This window comes from Hipposideros armiger, unplaced genomic scaffold, assembly GCF_001890085.2.
Source record: "Hipposideros armiger isolate ML-2016 unplaced genomic scaffold, ASM189008v1 scaffold_4, whole genome shotgun sequence".
Taxonomy (NCBI): domain Eukaryota; kingdom Metazoa; phylum Chordata; class Mammalia; order Chiroptera; family Hipposideridae; genus Hipposideros; species Hipposideros armiger.
This window is the reverse complement of record NW_017731354.1, coordinates 5,212,443-5,235,128: the sequence shown is the minus strand read 5'-3', so window position 1 is coordinate 5,235,128 and position 22,686 is coordinate 5,212,443. Positions and strand designations below refer to the sequence as shown.

Below are 22,686 nucleotides of genomic sequence, written 5' to 3'. Positions count from 1 at the left end.
CGCCCCGCCCTCCCGCGCTCGCCCCGCCCCTGCCGTGCCGCGCCGCGCCGCCGGGTCAGCCCCGGAGGCCCAGCCGCGCGTCACAGAGGCCGCGGCTTGTCGCGGTGGAGGCCGCAACCGCCGGGCCTAACCGTCCCCGCACCGTCTGGGGAGGGAGCCTCACGTACCTGGGCGTCCGGGTGCCCCTCACGCACGCGCCGCCCCCGGTCTCGGTGTCCGCGTCCCTGAGACTGGGTGATGCCGGATGGAAGTCGCCGCCAGCCGCGCCGGGGAATGGATTGTGGGCGGCGCCGCCCCGCCCATCGCGCCCTCCGCCACCCAGTGGCCTCCGGGATCTCCTTGGCTCGCCTGACCCCTCCCGAGAGCCCGCTCGCAGCGCACCGCCTGAAGGGCGACGTCCCCGCACCCTGCGAGCACGTGCCCGGCACCCCGCCGGGACCCAGGCTGCGCCGGCTCCCCCGCGCCCTCGCCGCCGCGCCCCGGCCCGACTGGAGGGCCGCGGCTGGTGGCGGAGGATCCCCCCAGCCCACCCCGAGACGAGAAACCGGCGCCCACCGCACGGCTGCACGCGCGTCGCCGTGGACTCGAAACCCACTTTGCACAGCCGCGCCCACCCACACGCACGGAGGCACAGCCACAGACGCGCGCGCGCCCTGAGGGGCGCCGGCAGCCTTGGGAAGCCCGTAGTTCAGAATCGACCGGAAGCCCGGTTCAGCCAGAAGCGAGGACCATGTTGTTGGCATCGGTCGAGTGTTTCCACAAGGTGGTTATTTGCATATCCTCCCCATCCCTGAGGTGAAAAGAGACAAGGAAATGTTAAGAGTTTTGAAACAGGAGAAAAAAGGAGGGGCACGTCTCCCAGTGCCCTCGAAGGTTAGTCCAAAGCGCAGAACAAGACCCTGCCTCGACTTTTACCTTCTATTTGGGGAGCGTAATAGCCTGCAAAGTGTTTTGTTTTTGGCAAATGTTGAAAAACTCAAATACGAAGCACTGCTCTGTTTTCTTGCTGAGAGAATCACATGACCATAAATCCGGAAAACATACCCAAAAAACCTTCAGAATTCGGCCCCTTGTATTGGTTGTTGCTTGACTACAAATCAGCATTAAGACTTTTCTCAGAATGAAATTTGCTGCATACTGAGAATTACGTGGCCGGGAAAATGAGTAGTGCTTTTTTTATGGTATTCACACTGACAAAAATAAAGCATTGTCTAGAAATAGGGTTTTGTGGGGTTTTTTTGACGACTTTTCAAATTCGTTTTCAAACTTCAAAAGAAAAAGGGAAAGCAGAACCAAGAAACATCACCAATGTTCCACCATCTAGAAATAGCCTCCGTGAAGACTTTGTTAAACACGCTTCCAAAAATCCCTCCAGGAACACGTTTATGTCAAGATAGTCTTTCTTATTTTTACTTATTTTAAATGTGATTCAGTCTTTTCAAATATTGTTTCAAATGCCCAAGAAGACTGACATCGACGACCCCCCCTCAAAAAAAGTATTCAAAATGAGTAGTGGTATGTGCCAAAAATTAACACTCGTTGTAGCCCAGTGCACGTTTCTTCAGGGAAGCCTTAAGAGCTACTATATTACTGGCAAACTGATCAAATGAGTTGATATTCATAAAAGTACTTTGTAAGGTGCGGCGGAAAGGCCAGGCACTGCTGTTCTTGTTGTCCTGTGGGGAGTGCAGGCTGCTTCGGCCTGGAGCGCACTCCTGTTCCAGGGCGTTCGTTCAGGAAATCTGGGCCGAATGTCTATCAGCCATGCAGGATGGAGCTATAATTGCTTTAGAAAAGATAAATAAGCAACCAGGGCCTTTGGCTGCCTTCCATGAATTTACTGTCTGGTTAGGGAGGCAAAAGAAGTAAATATTTAAAGCCAAATTGCAATTCATTCAATTAATTCAACAAATATGTCTTGAGCAATTGCACAGCAATGAACAGCGCTGATGAAGTCCCCGCCTTCGTGGAGCTTACAGTCTAGTGAGCAGGGCAAGCGTATAAGGTCAGACGATGGCTAAGTGCTAGGAAGAAAAAGAAAGCGTGCCACCGGGATAGTGACTGTTATTTTTAGATAGGCTGATGGGGAAGGCTGTTCTGAGGAGGTGATACTTGAGCAGAGACCGAAGGAGGCAGCAGACCGTGACCACCTAGGCAATGAGCCATCAGGCCTGGGGAACGGCAAGTGCAAAGGTGCTGAGGCAGGAATATACCTGGTGCATAAGACGATAAGGCACCGTAACTGAGGGTTAAATGTGTACCATGCTATAGATCCATAAAGGATCTCTTCCGGAAGTTTCCTCAAAAATCCAGTCATAAGTGAAACAGTAGGGAATTGTACATACCAAAAATGTATTCACTTTCTCCAACAGATGTGCGGTGCTTTGTCTCAAATTTAAATAGTTCATTGATTTATTAACTTGAATAAAACAGAAGGGTACAATAGTACATACATACTACTATACTACATGGTATTATTAACCATTGTCATTATAATTAAATTTTAGGCAGTATGTGATTATATTACTCCACTCCAGGGTTACAAGAACCATCACTCATATATATGTATATTAATTAGTGTTTTCAGTGTTTAGGTTATGAAACATTTGCTCCAGGTATTAGGCCCCATTTGCAAACTTTCCCTTTTCTGCACAAAATACACATCATTGTACCATTGTTTTTTTCTCCTTCATGAAATGAATACAAAGAAGATTCCAAGTAGGGGAATCTTTTTTGATGAAACTTCAAAATAATAAACAATGTGGAAGCCTGTACTACCTACCTTGTTCTGGACCGTTTCTTCCATTCCTGTTTTAGAAACAAAAGTGTTCAAGTTGTGTGCCATTCTGGCATCTTCGGGGGTGGAGGGGGAGAGATTGAGTTACACTATAAAATTTGCTCATTTTAACTGTATGGTTTAATGATTTTTAGTAAAGCTAGAGTTGTGCAACCATCATCACAATCCAAGTTGGGAATATTTTCAACCCCAAAAAGGCCTCTAGGTCTCATTTGCAGTCCATCTCTTTCCCAACCCCAGCCCCAGGCATCTACTAATCGACTTTCTAGCTCTAGAGGTTTGCCTTTCCTCTGTTTTGAGTGGTGTTTCTATAGAATTTGACCTTGGTGGCAGCTAAAGCCCCCACAGAGAATTGCTTGCCTAGCCTAACGACAATGAAAACAAAACTGCCAGAACTGGTGCATTTTCTCGTAATTTTTCAGAGCCAAGTTTCTACTAGGTTATTAAGACAGCTCCTTCTCCCATCTTTGCCATTGCACGACAAGTAGCATCTTCGGTCACGAGCATGCAAAGCAGGTGATGGGCCCTGGGCAGCCACTCTCTGGAGAGCAAGTCCAGAAACTCCGGCAAGATCCAACACCCAAATATTAATAACTCTGCCTTTTACCATTTCTTTTTAACTTGTCACTGTGTGCAGTCTGTGGATGAGGGAGAAGAACCCAGATAAGGTGGTCTTGCCAAAGAAGTGCTAACCCACAACTGTTTTTGTCAGCTTATTGAACAGCCCAAGTAGAGAAATTCCATTTCTGAAGACAAAGACCAAAGACTTATTCCAGAATATTCTCTTGCTAGAACCTCCATACCTTGCATAGAACCCCCAGAACTTCTCCTCAAAAAAGTTATTTCGCACGGTGGAATTTTACGTGTCAACTTGACTGGCCATGGAGTGCCCAGATTAAATATTATTTCGGGGTGTATGTGTGAGGATTTTTTTCGGATGAGCTTAGCATCTGAATCTGTGGGCTCAGTAAAGTACATTGCACTCCTCCATGTGGGTGGGCCTTACTTACTCTATTGGCTGAGGCCTGAATTAGAACAAAAAGGTGGAAGGAGGGGGAATTTGCTCCTTTTTTCCTGCCTTGCTGATTGAGCTGGGACGTCTCCTGCCCTCGGACTGAGATTTACACCACTGGCGTCCCTGGTTCTCAGGCTTTCAGACTTGGACTGAATTACACCACCAGTTTTACAGCTTGCAGACATCAGATCATGAGATTTGGCGTCCATAATTCCTCATAATAAATCTCCATATAAGTCTCCACCTATGACTATATATTATATATAATAAATCCGACTAAATCATATATATATGATTCTCCTGCTTCTGCTTCTCTGGAGAACCCTTATACAAAAAATTGGGACTGAGGAGTGGAAGTGTACTGCTGTAACAAATACATAAAAATGCAGAGGTGGCAGTGGAACTGGGTGCTAGGTAGAGGCCGGAGGAGTTTGGAGATACAATGCTAGAAAAAGCCTACGTTGCCATGAACGGACCTTCAAAGGTAATTCTGGTGAAAGCTGAGAAAGAAAAGAGAACTGCAGAGAGAGCCTCAGTCTTCTCTGAGAACACCCTAGTCATGAACGGTATGTTGGTAGAAATATGGACGATAAAGCCCATTCTGGTGAGCGCTCAGGTGGAAATGAGAAACATGTTATTGGAAACTGAGGGATAGGTGATTCTTGTTATAAAGTGGCAAAGAACTTGGCTGAACTGTGCTCATGTTCTAGTGTTTAGTGGAAGGTAGAACTTGCAAGAAATGACATTGGACATTTATGTAACAAATATTATTATGTAACAAATAACTTTGGACATTTGAAGTGATTTCAAATAAAAGTGTTGAAGGTATGGCGTGGCTCCTCCTGGCTGCTTACAGTAAAATTCAAGGAGAAAGGATGTAAAGACAGAATTGTTAAGCAAAAAGGAAGTAGAACTTAATGATTTTGAAAATTCTTAGACTATTCATATTTCAAAAGATAAGAACTCTAAAGATATAGCCAAGCGACCATTTGGGACATTGGGAAATGAGTATGGATGCGAACCACAGACTAATCAGCCACCCCAGGCAGAAAACTTCCAGTTTGAACTGAAGGAGAAGATGGAAAGAAATGAAGGAAGGCTGTCAGACTTCATGGATTTTGAAGGATGAGACCATGGAGGTATTTGGCATGAAAGACCCCCAAAGACGATTCCGATTTCAATAATGGCTGCCTCCTTGATTTCAAAAGAGGAGACCATTTTCTTGCTTCCAACAGGCCAGACAGCCTCTACCCAGAGTCATGGGTATGGGACTGCCTGGCAGAGCCCCGGAGGCTGACTGCTGCCTAGTAGAGCAGTGGGGGCATTACCTCCACCCCAGTGGGTCAGGAAGGTGGGATTTCTGCCCCAGTGAGCCTGGAGGGCAGAGATGGAGCCAAAGGGGGTTATTTTGGAGCTTAAGATGTCATGAAGTTTGCTTTGATAGGTCTTGGACCTACTTGGGACTCGTCACCTCTACCTTCTCCCCTATTTCTCCCTCTTAGAATGGGATGTCTGTCTTAGGCCTGTCCCAACATTGTATTTTGGAAGCTCATAACTTGTGTGGTTTCATAGGTTCACCTCCGGAGCGGAGTCCCACCCATACCTGATTTAGATGGTATTTAGGTGAGATTTGGGCTGCAGACTTTAAAGTTGATGCTGGAATGAGTTAAGACTTTGGAGATTTTGGAGATGGAATGAATGTGTTCTGCATGTGAACAGGACATGAATTTGGGGGGTCCAGGATCAGAATGTTCTGGATTAAATGTTTGTGTCCTCTCAAAATTCGTATGTTGAACCTTACTCCCCAGTGTGATGGTCTAGGAAGCGATTAGGATTAGGTGAGGACATGAGGATGGGGCCCTCACGAATGGGATTGGTGACCCTATAAGTGTCATGAGAGAGCCTGCTACCTTTCTGCTCTCCACCATGTGAGGACATAAAGAACCGGCAGTCTGCAACCCGGAAAAGGGCCCTCACCAGAACCTGACCGTGGTGGAACCCTGATCTGGGACTTCCAGTCTCTAGAACTGTGAGGAGTAAATTTCTGTTGTTTATAAGCCACCGAGTCTGTGGTATTCTGGTACAGCAGCCTGACCTAAGATGCTTTGTCGTGAAAGAAGTTGCCAGAGCCCCTGTGGAAAATACGATTTCACTATTGTTCTGGTTTTGAAAGTCTCCTGCGTTACACCAATCAGACAAGTATGCTCTGCCCCCAACAACGCTGTTCCTCCCCCATTCAGACACGCCCCAGACCTTCCTTATTTTACCCCCAGAACACATCTCAAGCCCATGCATTCCCTCTACTCCCAGCCTGTCCGCTGAGCCCTGACCACTGTCACTTCTTGCCTAGGCTACCCCCACACCTTCCCAATTTTTGGTCTCAGGGTGTCCACACTTGAACCCTCTCAATCCAACATTTCACAGCACCCAGCGTGAACTTTCAGAAGCACAGATTTGAGAATGTCACTTGCCTTAAAGTGTCTAATAAAATCAAACTCTAGAATTGTGCTGCTAAAGCCCCTTCCTCTCACTCACTGTCTTGTGCATCTAGTAAATGGTGAGCGCATCCTTCACGTAGCCAGAGGCGGAAACCCCTGCTGTCACCCGTAACGCCTCCCTTTCCTCTCCCCACGCAGCCATGCCCCTTTGGCGTGCTGCAGCCTGCACCTTCAGACTACAGCTGTGCACTCTCCAGGAAACACACCAGCACCACCTCGGGCCAAACCACCACTGCTTCTTGCCGAGATCATGGAAACCGCTACAAACTGGTTTCCTTGCTTCCACCGATGCCTCCCATCAGTCTGTCCTCATCCCAGGAACGATGGGATCCTTGGCAAATATAAGCCACACGGTGTTTCTCCTCGCCCCAAATCTTCCAACAGCGCTGCATCTCGCTCAGAGACCCTTCCATGCACAAGGGCCTACCTGATCGGACCCCACGGCCCGGGGTCCTGCTCTCTGACGATTGATCCAGCCGCACGGGCCGCTCACTGTCACAGAGCTCACCAGTGCCCACAGGCAGGCTGCACACCGGCTGGCCCTGGCTGGGCTGCGCGGTCTCCAATGTCGCCGCCCCAGAGGCCTGCCCTGACGGCCGTCCTCTGTAACGACGCGCCTTCACGTCTGCTCCACTTAGCCAGCTGTCTCATTCTGCTCTAGCACTCGTCTGCAGACCCAACATTTGTGTTCCTAGTCCTCTGTTGTCTGTCTTTTCCCACTAAAATGTAAGCCCCACGGCAGTGGGGGCTCGGTGTGTGAGGCAGACGGCTGGACTCTAAGATACCCCCTCGTGATCCCCACTTCCTAGTGTTCACGTCTTCCCTCCCCTTCCGTGTGGGTGGAACCTGTGACTTGTTTCTAACCAACAGCATATGGCACAGTGATGGGGTGTCATCCCCGTGAATATGTTACATAATGTAAGACTCTATCCTGCTAGCAGGCTCCCACTCTCCGACTGGTCTCAGAGAAGAAGGCCACTGCCATGAACTGCCTGAGGGCGGCCTCTGGGAACTGAGGGCCTCTGACCAACAGCCAGTAAAAAGCAGAAGCTCTCAGTCCCGACACAGAAAATGACAACTGGACAGAGTGTGGGGCGGATGCTTCCCCCCACGGGCCTCCGGATGAGAATGCTGCCCGGCCAACCTCTGACTGCAGCCTGGTAAGAGGCTGAAGCAGAGAACGCCGCTAAGCTGTGCCCAGACACTTGGCCCCCGGAAACAGGGATAATAAACATCTGTTGTTTTAAGCTGCTAAATGTGTGGTGACTTGTTACTTGACAATAGAATACTCACACAGTTTGTTTAGTTCACTGTTCTCTCCTGAGTACTTAGAACAGGATCCAGGATATACCAGGTGCCAAATAATATTTGTTGAATTGAATATATTATTATGGAAATGCAGATCAGAGCAAACAGAATGGTAGTGTTACTATATGCTACCAGCCGTGTGTGTGTGTGTGTGTGTGTGTGTGTGTATCTATGTGCATATGTACACAAATGTGGAATACCTCTAAAACAGTAAACAAGAAACTGACAGAAGTCTGGGGAGTGAAACTAGAGACTAGAAATCCTCAAAGGAGGAAGAATCTCATTTTATACCCTTTTGAACTGCTTGAAAATGTGGTTTACTCTACGTCACTTAAACACACACACACCCCAAAACAAAATAGCCCCTGTGACTTCACTTCTTAATGGTTTCCAAAGAAACATCGCTTTTCAGCACTTATCCCTTTCCTCAGTGCCCTGCCTTCCCATCCAGGCAACACCCGACACCGGACACCCAAGTCTATTCATTTCCACCTGATGCGCCTCCAGGATGTTTTCTGGTGAGCATCTTCTACAAAAGAACTGCTACAGACAGAAGTAAATGCTTTGAACTTGACTGCCTCACAGAGAAGCAGAAAGGCAAATTTTGTTTCCAGACATGTGTATGTAAGCCAAGCCACGAGGGCCTTTTCTAAGGTGAAATGCAAGACAAAGGGTGCAAGCTTTCCCCTTACTGTTATTGTGTATCTAGCCCAAAAGGCATTTCATTCAAGAAAAAAACGGAACCATTTAAGGTATGGAGTTACCCTGGAGTTTTGGGATGGTCTAATAGACTTTGAAAAGTGCAGCCAAAATAATGGAGGGGGGGAGAGGGGGCGCAATCTCCGTATTTTTTTGGTGGAAGTGAAAAAAAGTCAGCTGGAAAGTTGCGGACTGAGCACAAATGGACAGAATCCATTACATAGCAAGAAATACTGAGTCAGAGAGGCCAGCAGAGAGCTCTGGGAGGCCGCACACCAGGGGCCACAGGCAGGAGCTCCCCAGATGATCACTTACAGAAAGTGGAGCAGTGTCACACTGGTAGCCCTTGACATGTTTTGAAACTAGCCTATATCACACATTTAAGACCTCCTGAGATTCATTTCTTCCAGGGCTCTAGAGAATATTTGAGACACAGTTATTCACTCTCCGTAATTAGTGAGGGACTGTGACCACAGCAACGTAAGATTAGTGACCCTTGTTCAAAGTTCTAAAACTGAACATGAAAATGCACGACCATAATGAATGCTCAATGATTAATCAACATCTGTGAGTTGATGGCTGAAAACCAGTGAGTTACGAGATATCATTTCTGTCTAGCTTCTTAAATGGTAATTAGGGTGTGTGTGTGTGTGTGTGTGTGTGTGTGTGTGTGTGTGTGTATAAAACATTACAATTTCTCACAGGTAACACCAAGGCCATATATATCAGCTTGATTGTTCAAGCCACGCATTTGCCAATGTGGCTACAAGGTCATAACTTTGAATCCTATGAAGATCAAAAGTTGTACTTAGCGTCTTGGCCAAAATAACATCCTTTCCACGAAACATATAAATACTTAACTAATTAGTGTCTTGGCCATTTGTTCATTCATTCATTCATTCCACCGACATTTGACACTGGGGTACAGAGAGACATGTCAGGGGCCATGTTCACAGCCCTGTGGTCCACAGGTGTATGCGTGTGTTTTCTAGTCAATATATGTCACTGAGCCAACTCTTTTCAGTTGTCTGGAATGCAGGCCCTGGAAGACAGGCCTGAGGGACGCAGAACTCGAACAGGGCACCTGGGAGCCCCTGGAGCAGAGCTTCCTGGTGACACATCCTTGGAATCCCCTGTGGTGAGAAGGAGGGAAGAAGAAGAATGGGGAAGAGTCTAGCTCACCACATTTCAAAGAACGAAAATTGCACATCCACCCGGCCCTACTTCTCCCAGTGCTGTGGACACATGGGATGCCCACTTCTATTCTAAAACTGTTCAGATCCATCTCACATCGTGACCAGGCACTTGAGAAAACCTGATTCCAGTGGAAGCTTATGTTCATCTATAATGTTATACGAACTATAGCTCATCTTCCCAAATCACTGTGAATTAAATATCTTACTACCAAATATGAGAGACCTCCCCAACAACGTTCTCTTCTCTTTATTTCTTTTATAGCCATTTCAACTCATGAAATAGGAGAGAAGCAAGAGGAAATGAAAGTGAATAAGAGCGTTACTGGAAGCATCCCTGTGGAGCTAGCGGGACAAGCCTTCATGTAATCATACCACCTAGTGGGCTTCCAGGGATAGAGACAAAGGGCATGGAAGTCACTCATTAAAATTCACACACACATTTGGAAAAATCTCAACTTTTAAGTATTCATTAAAACAAGTACCTTTTTTGTGTCTCTCAGATTGACAAGAACAGTGTGATAATACCCAGTGCTGGTGAGGGTACGGGAGAAACAAGTCCTGTTCACGCGTGTGGAGGTGTGAGGTGGAGTACAAGGTTGGGAGCACGATGCTGTGTCATCTGTCACATTACAACTGTGCATGGCCGTTGACCCAGTGTAGCAGTCTGCTCAGGTTGCCGTAACAGAATGCCATAGACTGGGGGCGCTTAAACTACAGAAATTCATGTTCTTACAGTTCTGGAAGCTGGAAGTTCAAGATCAAGGTGCCTCTGGGGTTTGTGTCTGGTGAGACCTCTCTTCCTGGCTCGTAGGTGGCATCTTTGTCCTGTGTCCTGACCAGTGTGCATGCAGAAAGAGAGATCTCTCCTATTTCTTCCTCTTCTTACAAGGACACCAGTCTGATTATATTAGAGCCCCATCCTTATGGCCTCACTTACCTTAATTTCTTCCCTAAAGGCCCCACCTCCAAATAGAGTCACATTGGGGGTTAGTGCTTCAACGTAAGAATTTGGGGGGTGGGGAGTCACAATATGGTTCATACCACCCAGCAAATCCAGTTTCAGAAACTTCTCCTACGTGTGTTTGCCTATGTGCATAAAATAAAGATCTTTAAGAAAGAATGTTTAAAGTTGCATTGCCTGCAGCAGCCCAAAACAGTAAACAACCTAACCATCCATCAGGAGGGGGCTACTTAAACAAATCAAGGTACATTCAGTCAATAAAATTCTACTGCACAACTGTTAAAATGAATGAGCCTGCACTAAACACGCTGACATGGAGAACTCACGAAAATATATCATTAAGTGGGAAAAAGCACGGTGCACAGCGGTGTGTGGAATACAATCCAATTTCTGTTAAAAAAAAAAGAGCTTAAGCACCAATATTTTCTGGACGGATTTACAAGAAACCATTGGCAGCCATCACGGCTGAGGAGCAGACTTGGAGCACGCGGGGAAGAGTTTATTCCTAATACCCTTCTATACTGCTTGTGCTTTGCCCATCCTCACTGCCGGTAGAGGTATGTTACTGTTTTTTTTAATTCAGGTAAAATTCACATAGCAAAAAACTCACCATTTTAACCATTGAAAAGTGTACAATTCAGTGGCACTTAGTTGACAATGAATTGACAATGTTATGCCACCGTCACCTCTATCCAGTTCCAGACATTGCCATCACCCCCCGTGGGCAGCCATTCCCCATTCTCCCCTCCCCCAGCCCTGATAACCACCGATCTGTTTTCTGTCTCTATGGATTTTCCTATTTTGAATATTTCATATCAATGGAATCCTAATATGTGGCCTTTGTGTCTGGCTCCTTTCACTTAGGATAATGTCTTCATCTATGTTGTAGTGCAGATCAAACTTCATTCCTTTTTAATGGCTGAATAATATTTCATTGGATGAATATACTATATTTGGTTTTGCCATTGATCTATTGACAGGCCTTTGGGTTGTTTCCACCTTGTGGCTATTGTGGATAGTGCTGCTATGAACGTTCACGTACAAGTTGTTACTCGAATACCTGTTTACAGTTCTTTTGGGTACATGCCTGGCAGTGGAATTGCTGGGTCGTATGGTAATTCTATGTTTAGTTTGGGGGGATGAATGTTACTTTTTATTTTGTTTAAACATTTAATTACATGTCATACATGAGACCGTATGGGACATGGTCTTGAAAGATCTTTTAGTACAGTCCCTCCTTGACAATGGACATTGTTTATTTTCATTGAAGCAGTAATTTGGGTTTTACAGTATATTTTGTCTCAGGGTGTATTAGATGTCTTCTGTAAAATGGACATTCCAATGTTCTTGCTGTTGAATTGAACTGAACAGTCTAGCCATCTCAAAAGAGTACAAGTATCCTTTTGACAACACTAACATCCTTAAACAAGATACAATGCAATAAATAGTAATTGTTCCAGTTTTTAGGTATTGTTAGTTTATTAAAAAAATAACTATTGACCATTTTTGCTTAAGTTGGAGAACAGTGTGTTTTTCCAGGATCCATCAGCTCCAAGTTAAGTAGTTGTTTTCAATCTCTTTGTGAAGGACACACCTCAGTGGCCCATGGGGGATTCGAACCGGCAACCTTGGTGTTATGAGCACTGCACCCTGCATTCCAACCACCTGAGCTAACCGGCCGTCCCACTATTGACCACTTTGCACCCACTAGGATGACTATTATCACAACATGGAAAATAACAAGTGTTGTCAAGGATGTGGAGAAGAAGCTGCAACCCTTGAGTTGGTGGAAAACAGCATGCTGGTTCCTCGAAAAAATAATAATAGAACTACCATATCATCCAGCAATTCCACCTCTGGGTGTTTATCCAAAAGAACTGAAATCAGAGTCTTGAGCAGAGATATAAACACTCATGTTCATAACAGCATATTCGCAATAGCCAACAGCTGGAAGCAACACAAGTGCCCACTAACAGATGATTGGGTTAAACCTAATTGGACGGAATAGTATTCAGCCTTAAATGACATGTTATTCATCCTTGAAAAGGAAACTCTGATACAGTCTATGAAATGGGTGAACCTTGAAGACATAATGTTAAGTGAAATAAGCCAGCCACAAAACAACAAATATCGTATGATTCCACGTATATGAGGTACCTTGAGTAGTCAAATCCATAGAGACAGAAAGTAGAATGATGGTTGCCAGGGGCTGGGGAGACGGGAGTTAATGTTTAATGAATACAGAGTTTCAGTTAGGGAAGTTGAAAAAAAAAACCAACAGAGATGGATGGTAGTGATGGTTGTACAGCAATATGAAAGTCCTTAGAGCCACTAAACTGTACACTTAAAAAAAGGTTGAAATAGTAAGGTTATGTTATGTATGTTTTACCACACAAAAAAGAAAAGTAACACACAAAAGCAAATAAAAATAACTATTGAGCTCCTACTAAGGATGCTGAGGGTGTAAGTGAACAAAACATAGAACATAGTCCCTGCCTTTATAGAGCTTACTGTCTAGTAGGGCAGACAAACAATAAATAAAAATTTAATACACACTCTAAGATACACACACACACACACGTAGCTTTATAAAAACAGTATCATTTTAAAATACAGATGTGCATTTTGTTCTGTCACTCTTTTTACTCAATGTTAGAGGTTTCTCAATGTTTGTATATGTAGATCTATTGCCTCCGTTTTCTACTCCAGACAGAATTCCACAGTGAGACCACACAATAGTGACTTAACCACACCTCTAAGATGGGCCTTTAGGTAGTCTGCAATCTTTGGCTCTATAAACACTGCTGTAAGGAAGATCTTCATAGAAGCCCATGCCATCCTGCCTCTTCAAAGCAGGCCTTTACAACAACTTTATTTTTATTTTTAAAATGAATCCCCAGGCCCAGCCAAGGAATCATCAAGGTGACCCCCATCGACAGATGCAGAAAGGGGGGCACAGTTTGGATGAGCAAGTTCCTATCCTTTTTACACCTGTCGTCTCTCCTGGATGAAAACATACAACCTTCAAACGAGAGTATATTGCTCTGATTTTCTGCTACCTCATGTCTTCTCATTCCCGTGAGACAAGAACTTATCAACTGGCTTTTCAGCTGCAATTTCACATGTAGTTCAGCAAGTGTTTCCATCCACACACACAGATTGGATTTCAAAAATTAGGCTTGACGTTCGTTGTTTGGACCTCTGACCCACCAGCAATTTTGAGTTTTCGTGTGACAGATTTCTCTCTCTCTTGAATTTGCTTCCCAAGTCACTGGCAATGACATGGCAGGTGTGGGGGGATGCAATCATATTTTTCCACTAGGATATTTTCAGTACATCTTTTTCAGTTCAAACAGCTATATTGTTCTGATCCTAAGTGGATTTAAAAATAATTTAATCCATCAAAGTAATGTCTATTAAATAGAGATTTATTTGGACTGACAAGTCATTTTTTATCTGCAGAAGGAAGTTTAATAAGTGATAATGAGAATTATCATCTATCCCAAAGCAAGAAAGATAAGACAGTCACCTGCACACTGACTCGCAGTATTTCATGGGCATAGCCAATGCATAAAACTCTTACACACCCAGAAAGAAAATGTGTGAGCATACGAATCTCACACACACACAATTTTCCCTCCTAAAACACCATGTAAACATTTCTTGTGTTGCTTTGGGTTGCCCCCAGAAGCAGACACTGAGCCAAGGTTTCAAGCATAAGCAGTTTATGTGGGAGGTGATCCCAGGAAACACTAGTGGAGAGAAGGGAAGTCTGACGGGAAAGGGAGGACAGCAACACACGGCTTGATTCCAAGCAGGTACCAGTGTGAGTCAACTAAAACTTATCCTGCTGGAGAACTCTGGGACCTCGGGGCTAGCCTATCCAAGAGTGCTATGTACTTGTACACTTCTTCCTGTCAATCACTGATGGAGGGGGCTAGCGGGGAGCACCAAGGGGGGAGGGGGCTCATCCATTCTTTATGCTTCTGACCTGTCACGCTGGGGCAAAGGAGGACCCAAGGGCCAAAGAGAGTCCTCAGGCGGGTGGGCAGCTGGAAGGCAGGCTGGTGTGCACCAAAGTGGTAAGGATGAAGGCAGAAACGCGGGGAGCATCTGCCATGTCTCTCTTCCTGAAAGTTCTAAGTAGAATGAATTGCTTGTCCTGTTTCCTCCCGAATGAACGTGGCTGCCCGTGTCATCACCCAAATTGCGGAGTCACAGGGAGGGGTCTGCAAGGCCCTGGCAGGCGGGGAGGAAGTGACGTCCTCACCGCTCAGCACTAGCGGGAAAGAGGGGCCAGCTCGACCTAACCTGCTGCTTCCAGAAACCCAGCTCTTCCCAGCGGCCTCTTGAAAGCAGTGAAAAAGCCTAGAACGCAGGCGCTTTCTCGGGCTCTGATTCTTATTTTTCTTTCTACATGTAAAGAGAAGAAATCTAGGCCAATTTATGGAATTAAAAACATAATGTCCTCAATAAATGTATAGGTCAAATGGTGGTTAAGCCGTAAAGATGAAAAATATAGCAGAGTCACAGAGTAGAGTGCGCATAGGGTGTGGTATTTTGGAAGAGGGGTGTGGGAAGGCTCTCTGATAAAGAGACATTATAATATATAATATATATTACATGTACATATATATACGTAAATATACCAAGTATGTATTTTTTCTTACCCTTTAGTAACTCAAGTTCTAGGATCTTGTGCACAGACATTCACACGAGTACTAAAATACTCACTGCAGCATTGTCTGTAGCAGCAAAAGACTGAAAACAATCTAGACGGCGCCCATCTATGTAAGGAACGTCTGTGCAGTATTTAATATGTTAGGCCCTGTTCTGGGTTATACAAATATTAACTCATTGAACCCCCACCACAAACCTAGTAAGAGGCTAATTTCATTATTCCCTTTTTCAGATGAGAAAACCGAGGAAAAGAAGTTATTTGCTCAAGTGAACACAGTGAGGAAATGGCCGAGTCAGGAGTCAACGCCAGACTATCTGGCTTCCGAGTCTGACCTCTTGGCCTAGAGGCAGGGCTGCGTTCCTTTCTAAGGGGAGACTAATTAAATTATGGTTCCAACCCTTCTGTGGAATTCTATGGAGCTGCTAAAAAGACGGGGCTGTTTTACCTCTATTGATATAGAAATACCTCTGAGATGCTACCCCACGGCATCACAGGACTGAGCAACATGAAGAGCACACTTCCTACTACTTGTGTACTGAACAGGGAGGAACACTATGCAACGACTTTTCTGGGAGGATACGTGCAAAACTGGCAGGGGGACTTTTGGGGAGAGGAATGGGGAGACAAACTTTTCAAGCCCAGCCTTCTGGCATTGTTTACACGGTTTATCGTACCCTTGTATTATGTTTTATTAAATGTAGCTTTAAAAAACAGAAAGGAAATGTAACTTTTTGCAATAGAACAACGGAAAATGTCATCTGAACTTTTTTAAGAACTTTACATTACCTTATAATTCAAGGTGAAAGTGAAAGACCAAAGGTGAAAACTTTCATAGCTTTCCTATTCAGCTTTAATTTACTTTTGATCATTCGTCGGGTTATTTCACCAAATTGTGAAATGTGCTAAAACTCATGTGTAAATTTTAATGAAAAGAATTGCACAAGATGGAGTTATGTCATTAGCGTGTGTAATGTTTTAAAGACTAGAATGATTTTAAACATTTTCTGACTTTGTACACTAATCTTTGAAATAAAAAAAAAAAAGGCAGGCAACTATTTCAAACAGCTTTGTGAAATCATTTCAGCTCCATATTCTGTACTTGTCCCACTGTCTGGCCGTAAAAATAAATCCATTATTCCTTTAATTCAGTAGCATTCATTCAAAAAAAACTTCATTACTTCCTTTTTTACTTGAATAAGTTTTTAAGTATCTTTTAAGTTAAATAAACTCAGGAAATTGGTTACTACAAATGAGAGTATGAAAGTGTTTTCCTGGTTATACTCATACTGAAGGGAAGTAATTTAAGACAGCAGTCCCTTTATTCCAAAAGAATTTGTGCTTTCCATGAACAGACATACATTGCTGAAAATGTTGAAATTTTACAGCAACTGTGTTTTCATAATTTGGGTTCCTATGTAAGATTAGGTAGACTAAAAATAGATTAAAGCAAATGCTGGAAACCAGTTGCTTATCATTTCTCACTCAACATAGAGAAAAACAACTCCAGTTAACTCTGTTCACGAAAGTAAGGAATTGCTCAATTAAATGGACCAAAAGTTTCAATTAAAGATATAAATTTCTGTCGGGCAAAATTGGAGACTCTTTCACTACATAACATAACATTTCTCTCTTTTCTTGTTGTTAAATAGTAAAACCAAGGTATACTTTTAACTCAAAGAAGGGACAAGATAAAAAGAACATTAATGAAGATCTTGGAACTCTCAATGTTTGCTGTCATCGGAAGCAGTCAGCAGGCTTTGAAGTTGGATGGGGTGGGAAAAACCAACTTCCTTACAAAGGAAATTAAGATTTCCTAAGTAAATGCTTCCTCAACTCAAACCACAGGTATCTGCCATCTCACTTGGGCCTTGTTTTCCATCTCGACCATGGAGACCACATTCAGTTAATTCCATAAGCTGGAAACAAGCGGTCATCTTGGAATTTCCTTCTGCTCCATCCCGCACATCCAGGGCATCACCAATTCATTCACTGATTGTAAATGAACAATTGTGACTCCTTCCTTTGGCTACTGTCATATCTCCTTTTCCCCTTCACAATTTCTTAGAAGACTGGCCTTCCTTCGCCAGCTTGGTTTCCTTACCTTTCACACTCCCCAAACTCCCTCCAACCTGACTTCTGACGTGATCGCTCCATGGAAATAGCTCTTGCCAACATCACTGGTGACATCAATGTCACTAAACCAATGGACGTTTGTCAGCTCTCCTCTTACGTGACCTTAACCCTCATTCCACATTTGGCCCCCTCCTCCTCCTCAGCACATTCCCTTGGCCTCCCTGACTTGGCCACACTTCTGGTTTTTCTGCTCTCGGGTCATTCCTTCTGGGTTTTCTTTCAGGCTCTTGCTCCAACCAGGCTGTTCATGAGTAGGTTTCTTCAAAGCTTGGCTTCAGTCCTCCTCCTTTTTACCTCTTTCTGGACTAGTAGTTCCCAAAGTATATTCCACAGATCCTTTTAGGGGGTGCACAAGGTCAAAACTATTTTTGCAACAAATTTTTTTTTTTTTTTACTAAAATGTTAACTTGCCACACTGGCACTGCAGGCACAAAAGCTCTGGTGAGTAAAACTGCTGATGGCCAGTATAAATTAACCCTTCGTCGGGTGCAACTGATCTCACAGATTCGTTGCACACAAATTTTCAAATATCTAACAGTTAAGTATCATGACTCATCGCTTCCATATCTGTATCTTCCCCCTTTACCATAACCTACCGCCAGTCGTGTTTGTGACTTAGTACAGTAAAGACATATTTCATAGCAGCATCTTCGTGTGCGATGAATCTGTGAGATCAATTGCGCCCGACCGAGGGTTAAGGCATTGGCACCAACGTGCACTGTCACTGTGTGCTTCCCCATCGTGCACTTACAGAAAAAAAGTCACCTGGACTTAACAACACGCTTGACGAATTAGTAAAAAATATCAAATTTGATTGACCCTTGACTCTTGAATATATGGTCTTTTTCCACATAGATATGTTATTCTAGCACCATTTATTGAAAAGACTATTATTTCTCCATTGCATTAACTTGACACCTTAACGGAAAATCAATTGACCATATAATTATGCGTCTATTTCTGGACTCTCAAATTTGTTCCACTGATCTCTCTTTCCTTATGCCAATACCATACTATCCCAATTACTATAGCTTTACAGTACATTTTTAATCAGGTGAAGTCCTCCGATTTTGTTCTTTTTTTTTTTTTTTAAGTTGTTTTAGATATTTTAAGTCCTTTGCCGTTCTCCAAAAAATTTTAGAGTAAGCTTGTCAATTCCACAGAAAAGCCTGCTAGGATTTGACTGGGATTGCCTTGAATCTATAGATTGATTTGAGGAGAAATGTCACCTTCCAATCCATGAACATGGTATATTTTGCCATTCAGTTAGGTTTCCTTTAATTTCTCTCAACAATGTTTTATAGTTTTCAACGTCTCAAGAACATTGAGAGTAATGTTGGAGGGATTCCTGCTGTAAATCTCGTTCCAATAGCTCACATATATTCAAAGCAATATCCATTAGCAAGCAAACACCCACCACGAATAGGGTTCTCTGGGATTAAAAAAAAATATTTTGTAAGACACAAACCTTCCAATTAAAGTTATTTATTAAAAAATATTTTTCCCAACTCTGATTCCATATCAAATTTAAAAAGGAATGCTCCATTTGTATACATAGTAATGACCTCATCAGCTCATTAGGATGTCTACTAGTAAATGGTGGAATACAAATTCAATTCGTTTACTTCTTCACAAAAAATAAACGTAATTGGTATACTTCATACCAAAAACATTTTATAAAGCTTGTCTTCATAGTTGTTAAAATTTCAGCTAATATAAAGTGATATTGGCTTAAAAGAGCATCCAAGCAATGCTCTGGATTTTCTTCTTTTGCAAAATTCAAGAGAGCTATGATTGTTCAGAAGCTTCTTCACTGCGTACAAAGAACCACCTGAGATTCCTGTGTTTCTGCTCTTCGTGTTTTCAGTGGTTAAAACACGCTGGGAACACAATTTAGAGAGCGCTAGAAATGCCACACAGATCCCGGAGCTTAACAAAAGCTTCTGAACAGGTTTTAAAGTTCCTAAGAATTTCACATTAATATATAGAATACAGACATTAAAAAATAATGTTAAAAAAAAGTGACTTTCAGAAATGGGTACACTCAAAGGAAACCCTTTAGTATTGAACACTTTGGAGAAGAACTGCTCTCTTTCAATGGTTCAAGTAGTCAGTCTTTTCTCAACAGTTTCTTGATAAGCGACAAACCTTCTCAAATTCATCTTCACATTGTCGAGAACACACAGCTGATCTGGACTGTAATTACCTCTCCCCTCTTTTCGTATCTGCCACAAAAAAAAAATCATATGTGATTTGGTCTATAAGTCACCATCCTTTAAAGAAAGCATTTAATTTGGGGTATATTTATTTTCAGAACAAGACAGCTACCAGAATTTGGTGAAACATTTTCACTTCCAAGGTAAATGGAACACAGTACATGAGCCATAAAGATCAATTAAGATTGTGCACATTTTATTTAAATTGATTGGGGTAACATTGATTAATGACAATATGTAAGTTTCTGGTGTACAATTCTATAACACCTTGTCTGTATATTGCATTGCGTGTTCGCCATCCAATGTCTAGTCTCCTTCCATCACCATATACTTGACCACCTTACTCTCTTCATCCTCCACCCACTCCCCTCCCCTCTGGTAACCACCTTTCTATTGTCTGTGTCTATGAGTTTGTTTGTTTTGTTCATTTATTGCTTTCTGTTTTATATCCCACATGAGTGAAATCGTATACGGTTCTTGTTCTTTTCTGTCTGACTTATTTCACTTAGCACGATAATCTCAAAATCCATCCATGTTGTCACAAATGGCAGTGTTTCATCATTACTTATGGCGGAGTAATACTCCACTGTATAAATGTACCTCTTCTTTATCCAGTCACCTGTCGAAGGACACTTAGGTTGTCTACATGTCTTGGTTATTGTGAATAATGCTGCAGTGAACACAGGGGTACACATAGCTTTACGAATGTTTTCCAAATTTTGGGGTAGATACCCAGAAGAGGGATTGCTGGGTTGTATGCTAATTTTATTCTTAATTTTTTGAGGTACCTCTATACTGTTTTCCATAGTGGCTGCACCAATTTACATTTCCACCAGCAGTGTACGAGGTTTCCTTTTTCTCCACAACCTATCCAACACTTATTACTTGTCATGTGGATAACAGCCATTCTAACAGGTGTGAGGTGGTATTTCATTGTGGTTTTGATTTGCATTTCCCTAACAGCTAGTGAAATTGAGCATCTTTTCATGTATGTGTTGGCTGTTTGTATGTCTTCTTGGGAGAAATGTCTGTTCAGGTTTTTTTGTTGTTGAGTTGTATGAGTTCTTTATATATTTTGGATATTAGCCCCTTATCAGAAGTATCATTTGCAATATCTTCTCCCATTTGGTAGGATGACTTTAGTTTCGTTGATGATGGCTGCTTTGGCTGAAGACTATGCACCTTTTAAATGACAGTTACAAGAATGACTAAATTGGAGGTTTTAGAAGAATGAGTTTTATGGTATGTGAACTCTACTTCACCCGGAGTCTAGAGCAGTGGTTCTCAAACTGTGGCATGCAACGGTATCACATGGAAGGCCCGTGAAAAACTGGACTGGTGGGCCCATCCACAGCGTTTCCGATTTCTAGCAGGTCTGGACTTGGACCTGAACACTTACATTTGTAACAAGGTACCAGGTGCTACTGCAGATCCAGAGCACTTTGAGAACCACTGCTCAGGGGAAGCTCTTGAGTAAAATGCATCATATTGTGTTTAAATGCAAGTGGGGCTACATATATACCAAATGGCCTTTGTTGCAATTGTGGCTTCGTTCACAAAGGAGCTTCAAATAGAAAACTACAGGCTGCCCTTCTGGCTAACAAAGAAATTGTTCATTAGGACATTATAACCTCTGAGAAAAGAGAAACAATTAAATATCATTACCATAGCGATGTTTATTAAGTAGGAAAATCAATCAGAACAGGCCTCCCAGAGGTTGGGGGTCATTTCCATAGTTCGTTGTCTACATAACTCATGGCTAAGCACAGGCTTCCGCCGAGTTTGATCTGCTTTCCTTGAAGGGGAACAAGGGATGGTTTCTCCTTACCCTGTAGAGCCCTTTTTCAGAAGTCTAAAGGGCCTGTAGCCTTTAGAATAATGTGAACAAGGGCTGGCTGAGTGGTTCAGTTGGTTAAGAGCTCGCTCAAGAGTGTGAGCTCTGAGCAACAGCGGTTCAATGCCCGGCCCGAGCTGAGCAGCCGCTGAGCTGCCAACAGGTGGCAGGATGGCTCAGCTTAAAAAAAATATATCTGAAAGGGGTTTGCAGGCTACAGGCTATAGTGCTTATGTATCAAGAAGCAGTGCTCACGTTACTCATCTTACAGAAAGAGGACCTTGTCAGACCCCATCTGGCTCAGGCCACAGTGACGGAACAGAGAGGGTGACGGACAGAGCTCTGACTCAGCCCAGGAGCACAAGCAGATCGGGGGCCGTGGTGCTACGCGCCTCACGGACATGCCTGGAGGGGCTGTACACAGCCTCTTCCCACGGAATGCTAAGACGTAAGCGTTTCTAAATAAAACAACAACATACCTTCATTTTGAAGATTGGCTGGAATTCTTTGAGAGCAGATAACAATTTAATTTGAACTGAGGCCCTTTCGGCTTCTTTGCCATCTGCAAAAACATCGAAGAGGGCATCCAAAGCTTCTCCTACCACGACGAGGGAGGGGTCTTGGGTGGCGACCTCAAGCAGCAAGCACCCAATGGTCTGGGGTCAACAAAACACACTGTTATCATTCAGTATTCTAAGGTCAGCTTTCTGTGTGGCAATAATGAATGCATAATATTTTATATAAAAATGCCAGGGGAAAAGTAAAACTTTTAAAAGACTAAAGATTAAACTTAACGTATATTGATAAATATACCAAGTACAATATAAGCAAGATAAATGAAACATATTAGTATATTCCTAAATGAAATTAATTAAGATCCGTAAATGATATATGAAAGGTTGATTCAGGAAATTTCTGCAAAGAACTGTTCCAGGATAAACTTATTTTATTTTGGCTGTTCTACTTCACCCTCTATGTCTTAAGGGGGATGCGCACAGCTGGTACTATGGGTGGAAGAGTGGACATGCTAAGGACACCAAGCCCACATGCCAGCTCCACCATAAATAACAGGGTGAATGTTGAATGGCCCATTAGCCCCTCTGAGCCTCAATTTTCTCATCTGAATTTAAGTGGTCTAGATAACCTCTAAGGTAGTATTTGGACTTAACAGCCGATGGTATAATACGATGCATACAGCATCACCTATGAAGTTGTCTTATTAAAAAGATTAATCTGGGCCGGCCGAGTGGAGCGATTGTTAAGAACTGGCTTGGGACGCCAGAGGGCCCCGGTTCGGATCCCACATATGAGGGTCAGTGACACTGCCCTCTACAGCTAAGATGCTGAA

The 22,686-nt window shown here is 43.4% G+C and overlaps 1 protein-coding gene across 2 annotated transcripts in view; it reads right to left on the bottom strand.

Annotated features, from left to right (window-relative positions):
• Positions 1–18,757: 18,757 nt before the first annotated feature.
• The window catches only part of HEATR3 (HEAT repeat containing 3), a 30,739-nt gene continuing 26,810 nt past the window's right edge, over positions 18,758–22,686 (bottom strand). For both annotated transcript variants that reach the window (XM_019643472.1, XM_019643476.1), the window contains 2 exons: positions 21,818–21,994; positions 18,758–19,513 (listed from right to left, as the gene is read on the bottom strand). In XM_019643472.1, coding sequence (XP_019499017.1) covers positions 19,391–19,513; positions 21,818–21,994 — 300 coding nt within the window. In that variant the 3' untranslated portion in view covers positions 18,758–19,390. The remainder of the gene's footprint in view (positions 19,514–21,817; positions 21,995–22,686) is intronic.